General features: G+C 40.3%; 1 protein-coding gene across 5 annotated transcripts in view; it reads right to left on the bottom strand.

Moving 5' to 3' along the window:
- GRIK1 (glutamate ionotropic receptor kainate type subunit 1) overlaps window positions 1-16,437 on the bottom strand; it is a 418,576-nt gene that overhangs the window by 104,894 nt on the left and 297,245 nt on the right. For all 5 annotated transcript variants that reach the window (XR_011648696.1, XM_004468595.5, XM_004468593.5 and 2 more), the window contains exons 6-7: window positions 14,033-14,206; window positions 5,305-5,448 (exon numbers count right to left, since the gene is read on the bottom strand). Coding sequence is in view for 4 of the 5 variants with exons in the window: in XM_004468595.5 (XP_004468652.1) it covers window positions 5,305-5,448; window positions 14,033-14,206 (318 nt within the window). In the remaining variant the exon portion in view is untranslated. The remainder of the gene's footprint in view (window positions 1-5,304; window positions 5,449-14,032; window positions 14,207-16,437) is intronic.

Raw genomic sequence — 16,437 nt, forward strand, 5'->3', positions numbered from 1 at the left:
AGGGAAGGGATAAGTGGATGTTTCCTATGGACCAAATTTGGACCCAGAGCTCCTCAATGGGTTTGCACTGGGTTGTACTTGATAGGACTGCCAAAGGGTCTAGGAAGCTTTAGCAGAAAGAGACAAGATATCAAGGGATTGAAGAAGATATGCAAGTTTCCAACTGAAAAAGAAGCCCATTAGCCTAGGTCAAAGAAATATCTGGAGAGATGATAAAACCAGAACTGTAAAGAGACAAAAAAAATGTGCCTCCAAGAAAAAAAGTTAGATTAAAAATTTTCCCAGACCATCCAGGGACACCAGCTTAAACTATCTTCCAAGTCCAGGGAGCACAGAACAGCACATCCAAGTAAAAACTGTCCTATCTATTTTTTGACCCTATTGGGAAATGAAAAACTAGGAAAGCGAGGAGGAAGTACTCAAGGAATGTAAAAAGAGGAGAAGGCGACCATGCCCTCCATTTCACTAGGGACTTGCAGCAGGTTCAAGCCCAGGCAAGGGGAGAAATGTGATGCTAAACCGAATTGGAGTTTTGATTAATATCTTGGACTAGTTTTTCTAATTATTAAATTGATGTTGTTCCTTAACTTAAAGGGATTCTAGTACTATCATTATCTCAAATAAATAGAAAATTTATAGAACCTGCCCAGATTTTCACTGAAGAATTTTAAATGCATAGTGGGACCACAAATAAATTGGTTTTGTTATTTCAGTAGCTGTGTTTGTCGTACCATTTACACTGTCATTGATTGACACTTGGGCCTATTGTAGCGATAAAAAAATTAATTTATAAAATATGGGTCCTGTTTTGGAATTTGTTGATTTGTGGGTAGGAGCAGCGTTTCCAAGTATATTTTTCTAGTAGAGAGGTGACTGGATGAGTCTAAACCTAAAGGAGAAGTTACAGTTGTACTCAAGAAATACTTATATTTCTCTTGAACATACCCTTTCCTTTCCAGTTCTTTGTGGGCAATGACTACTTCCAAACCAAGATGTCAACAATTCCTTCTTCAATAATTTTGTGGGTTTATTTCCTTCAGTCAACCTTACATATAGCTACCAAGACAAAATATCTTAAATATTTTTGTCTCTGCATCAAGAACAGTGACTTCTTATCAATTATCAATCAAATGTGAATTTCTCAGCTCAGCAGTGAATTTTCACCACATGCTCATTTACTTAAACTCCTTCCTTACCACTTCCACGTGAGACTACTCCGTCCGGGCCCAGTGGGATTCCATATGCTTCATTTACACTGCTGCTATTCCTGGAATGCCCTTTCATTCAAATTCTACCTTCAAAACACCAACTAGTCACTCTTAACATGAGTTTCAGGGAGCCCAGGATACCTACCTATAAAGCCCCTGAGATTGCAGACAAATTTTTGTGCTCAGAAAAACTTTACCAACAACCTAAAATCCCAGATTTATTTGAGAGGCGTATGATCAAATTCCATGCCTGTCTATGTGGATTTCCTTGATTTCCCACTGCTCAGTTCTGTCCACCTTTGTGTAAAGGCTAACACTCCTTCTTGGGCTCCAAAATAATAATGATGATGACAATAAAAATAATAGCAAACATTTCATACTTACTATATGCTAGACACTGTTCTTAATATTTTATATACATTGTCTCATTTCTTCCTGACAACCACCTAACATGGTAGGTATTATTATTATACCTTTTGTACAGAACCTATCATTTAATGGTAGCTTCTCTTTATTGAACTACCACTACATGCAAGACATTTTGTTTGACTATAGATATAACATACCTAATCCCCACAATGATATGAAGTTGGCGTTATTATCCCCATTTTATAGCAGAGTGACCTGAGAAACAAAGTGTTTAAATAACTTGGCTAGGTTCATACTGATAGTAAACTGAGATTAAATTGCAGGGTCTGTCGACTCACTGCCAGATTTAATAGGCTACTATATTCCTGAGCCCCTCAACCTCATTCTGCCACCAGAACCCACCAGAGCTAGTGGACAGGCCGAGTACCAAGCCTTCTCTCTGCCCTGGCCCTGCTTTATTAAATCACTTCTAGACAAGATACTCATGTACTGAATTTGTCTTATAGTACCATGCACTTGCTTATAAATTGAAAGCATGTGTTTTTCAGTTTCTTTGTTCATTCATTCGTTTGTTGAGCATATGTTTATTGGGTGTTTATTCCATGCCAGGCATTGTGCAAGAACTAAGGTATTGAGACTAAGAAAACACAGCTTAGAGATGTGCAAAGAAATATGAAGGTATACTAACAGCAGTAGCGGAGGTAAGGGGCCTACATTTGCAAATCAGAGGCAGGCGATAGGAGCAGATGGGTAAGTTAAGACATGAAGGATGACTGACCCAGAGCAGGACAGCATTTCAATCAGAGGTGAAGCAAGAGATAATGGTGTATTCCAGGGCCACAAGAAGTTCAGCAAGTGCTGGGAGATGGTGAAGAGGGGACAGGAGATGGGGCAGATGGGATGGGTAGGTAGGTTATCTGTGCATCTGACTGAGGAGGATAGGTTTTATCCTGCAGACACAGGAAAGCTTCAAATGAAACATGCCAGTCCTCCACCAAGGCAAATTTATATTAGTAGGTGGTAGAAGCTACATCTCCTTTTTTTTTAAGAGGTGTCCCTACAGAGCCAAATTAACGCTGCTTACACAATAGAGTCCAGATAATGCTTGTTGAGGTGGGGCTTTGTAATTTCCTAATATGCATGTGTTTTTCTCCCTTTTTTGGGGTAGCCAGAAACACTGAAAGGTAAAGCTGGCTTGAAAGGCATGTCTAAAACTCTTATTGATTCTGAATGATTGGAGTTACCAGGGATTAGTTCACATGCAACCACCTCTACATTGGGACAGTTCACTTCCTGTGCTGAATTTGATCTTTACCCCATAAATTCAACCCACTGACTTGCTCCTTTATGTTATTTCTGATCATAGGCTGTGAGATCCTTTATAAAGTGAGATGAAGTGAGAATTACTGAAAGAAAAGACCAGCAGAATTTTTAGGACTGTGTGCCTTGTTTCATGGTCCCTAATAACCTGATGCCTGCAAAGTTTTGTTGAATTATGTATTCATCTAAAGAAATTCCTACATTTTCCCACTTTTGCATGTTTTGGTTTGTCTCAGAATTTCCTCTAAGCCCATCTTCTGACAGGTGATTGTTTTGCCCCTGGCAACCCTTCCAACCCTGTTCCATCTTCTCAGCAGGTAGCTAACCCTGCCAAAGGCAGCATATGGCATCGTGACTCAGGACACAAAAGAAAGTACAAGTTCAGGGATGATAAAGCTTTTTGATGCATCTTCCCCAGCAACCGTGGAGCCCAAGATGGGCAAATTGCTCCATGGAATGAGTGAATGTAAAATACTGTCTTGCTTCCAATGCGGTCCTTCCTTTTGAAGCTCATTATTTCTTTCAACACGTCTAAATGTGGTTTGGTAATTTCACCATCTCATGCAACTTAAGTACAAGCCAAAAGATGCTTGGGGTGCTCTGAGTGTTTGATCCCAGGCTTTCATGCCTCTCCTTGCACTGGTAGGAGATAAAAGGAAACCAACTGTTTTCCTTTTAAAGATCAAAGTAATTGGGATGGTGCTTCCGGACATCACCAAGATGGCTACAGGGAGAGGAGGAGGCAGTGCCATGTTTTTCTATTAGGCATAGCACGTCAGATTTAAATAACTATCAGAAGAAGTATTTCATTACAGACCTATTTGTTTTCTATTTGCTGTTATTGTTGTGTTGGGTGGTTTTAAATTCCTGGCACCATCCTCAGGAAACTGAATGAGGCTGTTAGTAGCAGTCTGTTCCACAGGTAAGAGAACAGCTCACATTTCAGAGTTCTTATTATGTGCTGGCACTTTCCTTCACACGTTGAGGTCGATACTGTTGCTGTTATCCCCATTTTACAGATAGGAAAACTGAGACTCTGGGAGATTAAGTAACTTGCCCAGGCTATAAAGGTTTTAAATGTCAGTGGCGAGGGCATTTAAACCCAAGCAGCCAGTGTCAGGACGAGGATGAGGCAAGAGTGGTACCCAGTATGTAACATTTTAAGAAGGCGCTCACTGTCAGGGTCCTGAGAGTATGGAATCCTCACCTGAGAGTGGGTGCCTCTTTAAATGGTGACCCAGAGAGCTGCCCTTGCAGCTTGCCACACCCCAGTCCCAGCCTGGAAAGCAGCCTGGCTTTAGAGCCTGAGTGATTAACTCATAGGCATTCTGCCTCTCTGGTTCTTGCCTTCTAGGTCAGAGTTAGCCTTCAGTAGGAAAGTGGAGTGAAGAGGAAAAGGTCTTAGGTGCTGGAGGGACCAGTGGAGACAGAGCCCAGGGCAGGCATCCTGCCTTTGAATGCCTCCCTCTCTCTCAGCTGGGCATTTGTCTTCTGTACTGTGCTCCCTCACATCCCTCTCTTCCGTGGCTTCCTCTCACCCAACCTTCTGAGGTACAGAGAGAGGGGAAGGAAAAAAGACACTCTCCTGTGTGTATCCCGTAGCAAAAACATTAGAGCAGCTTCATAGACTACAGTGGGTGGATACTCAGGACTGGCTGCTCCTGAAAAAGTCCAGACACACCCTGAGGTGAATGTTGGAGCCAAAGGTAGTTCAAGGATACATATCTATCAGGAGTCTCGGGTTCCTAGAACAGAAGCTTGTGAAGAGAAGTGATCCTCAGAGAAGAGGAAAGGGTGGGTGGGGGCACAGTCCAGGATCTTGGGGCAATATTGAGGAGACCCTCTCCAACACCCACCTAAACACTTTGTACTCCTAAAATTCCTTTAGGGGTACACTTGTTAGGTTTTTAATGGGACTAGACTTTTCAAGTGAGCTGACAAATGACCTAATAATCACTATATCATTAAGATAAAGAAGTCCTTCCATTTAGTCAGGTACAACCCAAGCCTTAGGAGGCCACGTGGATTGGGGGCTGGCAATGTGGAATATAGCTCTGTTGCCTTTCAGTGATGAACAGCCCAACCCTTGACTCAATGGACTATGCACCAAGTGGCCATGAGCATGTGTGGAGGGCCAGAACTAGGTGGTGCCACAGTTAGGACAAAGGAGGATTAGTGTTACAATATGGTAGCTTCTTTGAATTTCTCAAGATGACACAGGAAAATTCCCGGTAATTCTTTTATGAAAACGTTTGCCACTGAAGTTTCAGTAGACTGGTTGGTGATGACTTCTCCTCCCTTACAGTCATCATGTCAACAGAACCCTGTGGGAGGGACCACACCAAATAGGCCATCCGAATGGGACTGAGACAAAGGTAGAACTGAGCTGTGAGGGAACAGCACTTGCCTCTTTGATCAGGTTCATAAATCTGGGTCCAAGGCGCCACGGCTTGTGTCGATGGCACTGCAGGGAGCTAACGGTCAGCTGTGAGGCTCGGTGAGAGGCGATGGCCACCATGTACACAGCGTCATACATCAGAGCTGCTTCGGTCTGTGGAGGGAAACACATTCCGCATCTTCAGTTCTACCTCTGCTTACTTTCCTTTACCTGCCCTCTCACTCTCCCTGCTTCCTTATCTCATGCTTATCTCATCTAAATCGGCATTTATGTTTCAACTGAACATTTTTCACTCTCCAATAGCTATTTTTTTTTCTCCAAAATAATACTTCACATTCCGTAGTAAATTGGGATCATAGCTATGTTTTGTTTTGAGTTCTTTAAGAAAATAAGAAAGCAACTCAGCCACCAGAGACTCAATTTCAGGAAACAAATATGTTTTGAGAATCATTTATGTTAAGCAGTGCTAAGATCAATTACATTTATTTATTTATTCTATTTTTTCTCTCCTTATTTTTTTAAAATGTTACATTCAAAATATATGCGGTCCCCATATAGCCCCCACCCCCCTCACCCCACTCCTCCCACATCAACAACCTCTTTCATCATCATGGCACATTCATTGCATTTGGTGAATACATTTTGGAGCACTGCTGCACCACATGGATAGTGGTTTACATTGTAGTTTACACTCTCTCACAGTTCACCCAGTGGGCCATGGGAGGACATACAATGTTCAGCATCTGTCCCTGCAATACCACCCAGGACAACTCCAAGTCCTGAAAATGCCTCCACATCATATCTCTTCTTCCCTCTCCCTACCCTCAGCAGCTACCATGGCCTACATGTAATATCAGGTGTTAAAAACTGCTTTTTGACTTTGAATAAAAGGGGGAAATGGAAAGGACAAATGAGTTTATATGGCTATTAGTCTCCAAAAAGGAGTCAGGAGGTCATCAAAAGGGTTGCGCTTATGCATGCCTCAGCAGGGTCCCAGAGATAGCCAAAGTAGAAAAAACCCCAGGTGTGGGTTGCCCTGAGGCCTCAGAGACCCACAGGTTCTATGATCATGGCAGATGGCTCTGGAGTTCAGTGTCATGTCAGTTGACCCTACTTTGGAGTTTGTGTTCCTGAGTGTGATGGAGTTGAACTCAGATGTGATCTTTCTACACATGCTTCTTCTGTCACTTTTACTGAACCTGTGGTTGGTTGGTGCTGGGGTTGGTGTATACTCAGGAGACCTGAATCTCTGGACTGACCTTGTCAGAGCTAGGCTGTGAGCCTCAGCAGACTTGTAACTCCTACCCTCTGGATTATTGGACTTACCCCAGCCAGCTAACAGGGAGGTAAAGAAGGTCAACCACCACACCAGGGAGCCAAGCGTGCCTACAACTGCAAGCAGAAGAATGGCATCTATATGGAATCTAAGTCCCCTCTTGATATAGAGATGGAGTGGACATAACCATCCCACGGTCCACAGGATGGAGGAATAGAGTATGGATTAGAGTGGACTTAATGATATTCTACTATGGAACTACTGTGATTAGTAATGGAAGAAATTGTAGCAATTACATTGATTTAGATGCTACTTAAGCTCAATATTTCAATATCAGATTTTGATTCTTACTATTTATATGTATCTATTTACTTATTTATATTTGTTAGACATTGCTGCAAGGAACATTAACAGGTGGCTTCCAGATAAGCACACTTGTGCAGAGTCACTTACATTTACCAGACTCAAGAACATCTTAGCCATGGAATCAAAGTCAACAGTGGATTTGGGGGGACTGTCTGAAGAACAGACAAGCAACTTGCTCAGAATTTGCTTTCCCGGTGAAGTTTGAAAGCAGTGGTTCCTTTTTGGGTTTAGGCATCTCATTTTTCTCTTCTTCATTTGCAAACTTTCATATAATCCTTCCAGCATTTTATAAAATACTGTCCTGTGGTTTTCTTTGGGGATAAAATCTTATAATACCTTTGCGTTTTACCTGAGGCTTTTCATTGTAACTTCAAATATGTTTGCCCATTTGAAATTCTCAGCAACCTCCCCAAATAACAGAACACATAGATAAACCTATTTATTATGTAGGGAAACTGACCTCCAGAAAGGATGTTGATTTGTGTAGGGTCATACATGTAGATAGTAATTGGCAGAGCTAAATCTAGAATCCAAGTCACAGACAGAGGACTATCATATGGTTTCTGAAATTACTTGATTCATTCAACATTTACATTGCATTTATTTGGCCATCTCTTGGTGGTGATAAAAAAAGTAGATAGAAGTTACTACATCTTGCATTCTATTAGTCTGTGAAGCTAGAGTAAACCTCTTTCCTTGGGCAATATCTATCATTGCATTTACTACATATATTTATAATCATTTGTTTTTATATCTGTTTATATCTGTTTCTTCATAGGAATGTGGGTTTCCTAAAGGCAGAAACTGTTCAACTTAAATTTTTAGTGACTAGCACAGTTCCCAGCACATAAAATGCCTTAAAATAAAATCCATTCTGCAAGGGGGAACTGAACAATCCTATATTTTTAAGATGAATCTAAGATAAATTATTTCACTCATATGCTTGACATATAGAAGTTAGACTGGTGGCAGCAGTGGTGGTGGTGGTGTGGGTTGCTAAAGCTGAAACATATTTTGATCGTTCGATTCCAGATGGATAACAACCCTTTTATAGATGAGAAAGTAGGTTCAGGGAAATTAAACGATGGGTCCAAGACCATTAAGCTAACTAGTTGCATGGCCAGGGATTGATCCCATGTCTACCTAGTGCTAACACCAATGTTCTTCACCACTCTGCTATAGTAATTTGGACTGTTCGGTGGAAAGTAATTTTTTTGGCAGAATGAGGCTTTTCTAAATGCTGCCAATAATAATATCTGACATTTATTGAGCACTTATTAATATGTCAGGTACTGTCCTAAATACCTTGCAAACATTTAATAGTTATCATAATCTTCACTTTTTCATGGATTCAAAAATGAAGACCCAGAGAAGTTAAATGATGTCTCTAAGCTAGTGAATGTCAAAACCAAGATTCAAACCTGGAGCTGAGGTTCACATTCTAATACATGAAGTTGTGCTGCCTGTAAACCAGAGATTTGTCCACTGATTTATTAATGATGTTTAATATTCAACGATTAGGTGCAGGCACTATAAGCATGCGTTTTACATGTGTTATTTCATGCAATTCTTGAAACAAAATCTTTGAAATAGGTATTATTGTCCCCATTTTACAGATGGGTAAATGGAAGCTTGGAGCTGTCAAACAACTTGCCTGAGTTTATGTAGGCAACAGGGAGTTAGGCTTCCAATTCAAAATGAAAACTCAAATATCAGAGCTCACCCACTTAGTCACTATGCTATGGAAACCTGAATCTTTTTAGGAATAGCATACAATTTTAAAACATTGGTATTTGTATTTATAAGTTAAATGATTGACATATTTGATTGAGAAGGGTGAAGGGTAGAATTTCAATCATCTGACCTTTCCATAACCTCAGCTTAGGAAAGATTTTAATTTCCTTTGTCAAGGCTTCCCACAATAAAAACGTTCAAAACTACGGGCCTGCTCAATGCTTTCCAAATCCAAAGAAGAAGACCATATATTTTTAAAATATGCTTCCCCTTGAAATAAAATGTTTTCTCAGATGGAGAAAGCATTTGCTATAACTATTCCAAACCATCAATTCACTGCTCCTGAATTTCCTCCCTTTTGAGCTTTGTGCGCAACAGAAAGCAACCCTCAAGTCATTCTAGGGAAATGTAAAAGAAACTTGGCCTGTGTTTTAATGTTTTTTTTCCTAAATGGGTTTATGTTCATGTTTTATTTATATCTAAAGCCCGGATGAAACCACATTGCTCAACGCCTCTAAAAAGTCTTTTAAAAAATCTTTGCTTATCTAAACCTGGTATATTTTGCCACAAAATGGACCATGAAACAAACATATTGAGCTTCTCTCCAATATGTGGTGCGGTAGATATTACAGTGATCTGTAAAGGGTTAACTGAGTAGACTTGTTGTACTCAAACCCTGCACATTACAAAGAAAGGACTGGCCATGACCTGCTCCTGGGAGATAGCTTCTGGACTGTGCTATATCAATTTGACATCTGGAGAGGCTGGAGACTGAGTAGCTAAAGAAAGCCATGCCTATGTGAGTGACCCACAGTCAAAACCCTCCCTGGGCACCAAGGCTCCGGTGAGCTTCCTCAGCTGGCAGTCCTTCTCACTTGTTGTTACACTGGTTGCTGGGAGAATTAACCACTTTCTGGGCAACTCACTGGGAGAGGACAGCTAGAAGATTGGACTCCTGGACTCTGCTCTTTGTGCCATTTTCCTTTGCTAATTTAAAGATGTGTCCTTTCTCTGTAATAAACCATAACCGTGAGTATGGCTGTTTTTCTGAGTTCTGTGAATCCTGGTAAATTGTCAAAACTGGGGGTGGTCTTGGAGACTCCTGACACAATCAATGTGCAGCAGTGAGATGCCACCTTACCCTGTAGGGACAAGAACAGCATGACATGGTCTAATCAAGTCCTTGAACTTTGCTCCCTCTCTGGTCTCCAACTGTTGTTAAAAGCTAGAGGTTCTGAAGTGAGACCTAGTCCTTGGAGGGCAGATGAGCAAAAAGTTTAGATTTTCCAACTTCTCTCCACATTGGAAATGCTCACCTTCCTGACCTGGCTGGACAAGGGAGTTTTCCAGGAGGGAAGCCCTCCCAAATAATACCCTCCCTTTCCCATGGTTGGTGTCAACAAGTTTCTTTGTTAATCCAATTATCTCACTTAAGGCATAGAGCTAATAGGAATTACCACTTAGTAAGAACTGGCTAAATTTCCTCAATCCTGTGTGGTGCTTTGTTGAAGTGATGAGAATATTGGTAAGGATGGGATTTTCCTAGAGGAGGCCTGCTCAGGAGCCTAAGTTTGGGGAAGGAGGAAGGGGCGTAGTGGGTGCTGCTGAGGGAGCCAAAGTGTTGGGGGGTGTTGAGTTTCCTGAGCACCGAGGGGAGGGTAGCCGCTGCAGGTAAACTGGAGTTTGGTTTGCACATGGTTTGGGGGAGATAGCAAAGTTACTCTGATGCACTCCCAATCCAGAAATTCAATAATTAGGAGGCAACTCCAGAAAACCCAACAAGTCCTGGCATAGAGGCTGGTACACTGTGAGTCTCAATGAATGCTGGCCAACTTTTGAGAGAGACAGAGAGGAACAGGGAAAGTAGATGATATGTGAAGTTGGCAAACACACTTGAGTGATTCCACGGGACATAGCAGATTGCACAAGTCCTGTGCCATCTTGGGCTAACTTGTTCAAGTTGTGGACTCTGACTCTCCCTTGAATAAAGATCTGCTTGGTATCTTGGAGTGTTGTTTGTTCTTTTATTAACCATGTATTGGAGAAACAGCAGATATATCAAGTAAATTCAATTCTACGTCTTAGAAACTTTATGCACGTTACCTAATTTAATCAGCAGAGTAACAGTGAAAAGTATCATTATCCACATTTACAAATGAGCAAACTGAGGCTCTGAGAGGTTAAATAACTTGCTCAGGTCATTTAGTTAGGGGATGTAGCCAGGACTTAATCCAGGTTTTCCTTATCCAGAGAGATCTTGCTTGTCCACTTAATTCAGCTGCCCATTGTGTTTCATCAACGACTAACACAGGACACTCAAAGTGGATACTGAAGGACATCTCCTCTGTGGATCATGATGATGGGAAATCTTCAGATATAAGTCAAAAGGGTAAGGCTACAGACTTAACTTCTATTATGAATGCATTTGAAGAATTGGGAGGACAGGAGATGGATCAATATTTTGTTGTTTCCATGAGTTATGTCAAGTATTGAATCATACACAATTTTGACCCACAGTCAGGGGAGATCCATCTGAGAATGAGCCATCCTATCACTCCAATCTACCCAAAAGCCAGTAGATTGAATCAGTCTAAGTGTTGGGAAAAACTTAAAGGTACTAAAAGGGATAAAGTTGATTTTTTACAAATCACTCAACAGTTCTATTTTTCAGACCTCAGTTGATTAAATGTTTTCTTTTATTAATCTTAGGATTTTTAAAAAGAATGAGATTCACTGTTTTTGAACTCTGATTCAGCAAAAGTTTTTTAATTAACTCAATTTTAACTCTATTCTGGAAGTCAATATCTTATTAAATCAATCATTCTTAAGTCTGAAGTCAAGTTTTTTACTTCTATTTTCAGATTTGATGTATTTTGACATATATATCCTTGAAGATGTTTTTAGTGTATGAAATTCTAAAATATACCTAATAGAAATATTAAAGAGGAAAATAGATAAGTAGGTAAAAATTTTAAGTACATGGAGTTTCTTTTTAAAAAATTCTTATATTGTCTATTCATATGAATATCTATGTATGAACAGGGCACAAAAATATGGATATAAGGGGCTACAAAAAATTCATCTTGGAGAATAGTGGAAAAATGCATATAATTTTGGAAAATTCATCTTGTATTATAGTTATGACATTACTTAAATATTAGTAGTCTATGACCAGTTTTTGGAATAATATTATTACATTAGAACACCTATCTTCACTAACCATTGTATCTCTTATATATAGGAGCTCTCTTTAGAGAAACAGTTTGAATACAGAGGCAACCTGAGAGCAGAGAGGGGCTAACATTGGGCCTGAGTCTGGGGACATGCCGTGTGTTCTCTTGGCTCAGGGATTGGTCCACTGAGGCCCATATGTAAGCCCTTTAACCTCCCCATGGCTCACTTTCTACTGTGACAAATTAGCCACTTCCAGGAGAAACAGGGAGAAATGAGTGAACTGCAAAGTGCATGTTTCAGATAAAATAAGATGAATATTATGCTTCACATGATCAGCTTCAAAGCTATACCTGCATGACTATTAGATCCAGTTTCTAGTGCATTCTACCACTTTATTTGACTAGTATTGACATGACCTGACACAGCTCCTCCAGCCCCTTTTACAACAGCCTGATGTGCCACCCTCTTCTGGGCTGATAAATCTCCATTTGCCATTTAATAATTTGCAAAAATAATAACTACCACAACAATAACAATAACAAAGCTTAGAAACCTCTTTCTTAGGTGGGAACACAATAATAAACCCTAGGCAGAATGGGGTCTCTTTCGTCCATTGGGACTCAGCTCCGTTCCTATCCATGGGACCACCATTTGCCCTGGCCACTGGCAAGAGTCCTGGAGGAGCAGTGGTGCCTCACGCCCAGTACGGATTGCACAGCTCTCTCCTTTCTTCGGTGGTCTTCCCCACTCAGTCTTTATGTACAAACTGTCCTGTCAGCTCAGCATAATTAAACACAACAGACGCTTTTTGGAAAATTAAGCCATACGTGTGATGAATATTTAAGGTTTGGCATGAGTCCACAGTTTGGGTTAGCATAGCTTCAAACCATGAATCTCTTTGTGGTATGTCCTGAGCACCAGTAAAAATTATTTGAGATCTTGTCCTATGATAGAAATCTTGTTGTGGAACAGGGAGGTGGGTCTTCTCTTTCTCTCTATTTCTCTCTGGCTTTCCTCCTCCCTTTCAGAAGTCTAGTATTTTCCTTGATATTCTCTACTTGTTCTTATTTAAACCAATGTTTCAAATAACACCAAGGCTCTTTTGTACCAAATGCTTTCCATCATTATCTCTCAGCTCACTCTGTGTATTTTAAGAGTCATTTGTGGTTTGAAAAACAGTCAGGAGCCTTGAACAAGAAATCATCCAGAGCCACTTCATTCATTCACTTCTTCTTTTCATTTGTTCCTCACTTTAAAAAAAAAGTAGGAAATGAAAAGAAATCCCAGGTTCATTTCTCTGGGCGATGATACCTTTCAGTTATCAGTAAATTGCATCTTAAAAGCAAGAGTGCTTCTCCCGATCATGGGAACAGAGAATGAAATACTATGCCAATTTAAAATGTTATTACCTGCTCACATACCCAATATCTTTCCCCTTAGATGACACTATTCCTACATAGAATTTTCTTTTTATTTCCTGCTATTTTTTTCATCACACTGGGAGCTTCATTAGAGAAATAAAGTGAGGATAGGTACATTTGACAACAAAAGACAAATGATGTTAGCAAGAAGCTCTCCAGTGAGGCAATTTGCAATTTATCTGTTCAGCAGAATACCTCTGACTTGTCAGGAGGCAGGTTTGGCATCAGCTTCAAGAGCGACATATGGCTTATGTTAGGCACTATCAATGTCTGCAGAGGTGTGCGTGTCCACATCCCTGACATGAAGAGCATGTATGCACTCGGCGTATGTAAATCTGGTATTTTCTCATGTGGGCTTCCCTTGCTGAGATATGGCAGAAGCAAGGGAACAAATTGGCCCCATGCAATCTCCATAGGCAGGTTATTCTTCCTTTGCCTCTCCCTTCCATTCAAGTGATGAAGACCCTCTTGACTTGTCCTTGCTTCGGTTCCTGCTTTGTCTTCGTTAGGCTGACAGTGTGGTACTCTCATTACCTTCTTTATCTGAGTCAAGTATGGTCAGGAAGCTAAAAATAGCAGTTTTCCATGATAGTCAAGCACAGGCTTTCGTAATACCTGAAAAGCTTACTCCTTCCCTGGCACAAGCCAAAGTATACATTATAGCACTTTTGTCCTCACATTACAGAAAGGATATGAAATTCTTAACCCATATTCTGAAGGAATTCAAATATTATTTCCAATGATTTTAAATTTTCCAGCTACTTACTGTCATCATGCCATCCAAAAGGCCAGTCTCGGGCCTGGGTGGGGCCTGCAGTCTCTCCATGGACCACTTCTCAATGATGGATGACACGTGAGGGTTGTCAATATTGAGCAGCCTAAACCCAGTCATATTTACACCACTGTACCTATAGAGTTCCAGATCTAAAGCAAATAAGTCCTGTGCAGTAGTCAAAATGACAAAAATAGAAAAGAGTTAACACTTACAATGCTCTTTATACAAAAGAGAATTAACGAGTCCAGAAGCAACAAATAGAGCAAAACAAAAATGGCAGCCATTATTACATCATTTCCATAAAAGAACATTTCCCCTTGCTTTTCATTTGAGCACTGCTGAAGAACCCCCACAGTAGAGAGTAATCTTCATTTTCATCCATTGTTTTGCAATACTGTTAGAGTTTTGATAAACCAAGAAGAAGAGCTTGGTTGCCAATAATTGTTTACAGGTTTAAGTGTGTCCCCCAAAAAGACATATTCAAGTCTCAATCACAACAAATGTGGCCTTTTTTGGAAATAAGGTCTTTGAAGATGTGATTAGATAAGATGGAGCCCAAATAGATTAGAGGGGGGCCTAATCCACTGATTGGTGCCTTTGTAAGAAGAGGGAAATTTGGACACAAAGTCAGAGAAAAGAGAAGCTGGTCATGTGAATACAGAGGAAGAGATTGGAGTTATGCTGCCAGAAACCACGGAGTGCCAAGGATGGCTCACTGCCAACAGAAGCCAGAACGTGGGGCAGATTCTCCTCTCCAGGTTTCAGAGAGAACATGGTTCCTCACACCTGTTGATTTTGGAGTCTGGCCTCCCAAACTGTGTGAGAATAAATATCTCTTGTTTTGAGCCACACAGTTTATGGTTCTTTGTTACAACAGCTCTAAGAAACTAAGACAAATAGTTTGCCCTAGGACAGAATGGAATTTCTAGAGATTGCTCTTCTTTGTATATAATCCCAGGGGAGTCGGAAGAGATTTTGTGTTCATTTGGTCCAATGCTTTCATTTTATAGGTGAGGAAAACCGAGGCTCTACGTGGTGACAAAACTGGCCCAAGAATGGAGAGTGTGTCAGTGGCAGTCTCACCTCCCTCCATCACATCTTGCTACCTTAGGCTGTCCCACGTCTTTCATCCCGGAGGTGAAATTAGAAAATTGCACATTCTTTTGACAGGAAAAAGAAGAGAACTCTGAGCAGGAAAAAGTACCACCCCCCATCTCACCAAAAATAACTCATGTCCTACAAAATGAAAACCTGAAGAATACCCACTGGACACATGCTCAAATAGGACCCAAATAGGAACCAAAGGGTTCTCCTCAGAGAATAAACCAGAGCATATGGCTGTGTGGGTGTGAGTATCTTAACAATAGAACTCATTCCATTTCACACGATGTTTCAGGAAAAAGTTTAATTTACTTTATGTGTTTTCCATCACAGAAGATGAGGCAGGGAGTAAACTAGAAGTGTATAAGTAGATTCACATTTGAGAGAGAATTCAATGATTTCAATTTTTTTCTTATGTAAAAAGATTAGACTCTAAAAGATATAATTAAAAATAAATTACATTTAAGAATAAACCAAGCTTTCAAAGTAACATTTAACAGAGAAAAAGCTTTCATACAAACTTCCTAAAAATGTAGCTTCTTTATGAAATGTGTGATACAAGATAGTACAGGGTCAGTGATGGTAGTGGTTACTAAAGAGAAAGAACCTTGGAAACTTTTTACTGTTCGTATTTGCAGAAGCTGCATACAAATGTATCTTGTTGAATAACATTTCTCTCCATCACAACCTTTTCCCAAGATAACTTTGGACTGGGCAGAACAATAAGAGGACAGCTCTGCTCTTAGGTCAGTATCAGAAAAGGTGTGCTGCCTTTTAGAGTATTATAATTTTAATTTCTTCGTACTAAGCAACTAATTTTCTGTTTTCTTTAAGTTGTATTAATACTCATGAGCAAGACTGGTAAGACTATAAAAGCAAAGCAAGGCAGAATGAAGATAAGACCAAAGAAAAATGCTTGAAGAAGGGAAGTTAGACAAGCTACAAGAGAGAAGGAAGAAACTTCCAGAATGTGAATTCAGTAGTACATGAATTCAATACACTAAAATGAATAAATTAAATGTGCAAAATTAGGTTGGTCAACAGTTTGAAGTTTTTATGCAATATAGAATATGAAGTCCAAGGTCTAAATGCTGGATAAGGCCAGCAAGACAGGGAGGAGTGAAAAGGAATAAAAAAGTGCAGCAATTTGATCATCCCTCAAGGATTTTCCATTGAAGGCCAGTCTTCTTAGCTTCTGCTGTCCATACTCTTTTTCAAATATCTCAGAAACCAGATCTTAGGGATGTGTATAGCTGGTCCTGGTGGAAAGGTCTGAGGCAGATGGTCACATTGAC

This window comes from Dasypus novemcinctus, chromosome 4, assembly GCF_030445035.2.
Source record: "Dasypus novemcinctus isolate mDasNov1 chromosome 4, mDasNov1.1.hap2, whole genome shotgun sequence".
NCBI lineage: Eukaryota > Metazoa > Chordata > Mammalia > Cingulata > Dasypodidae > Dasypus > Dasypus novemcinctus.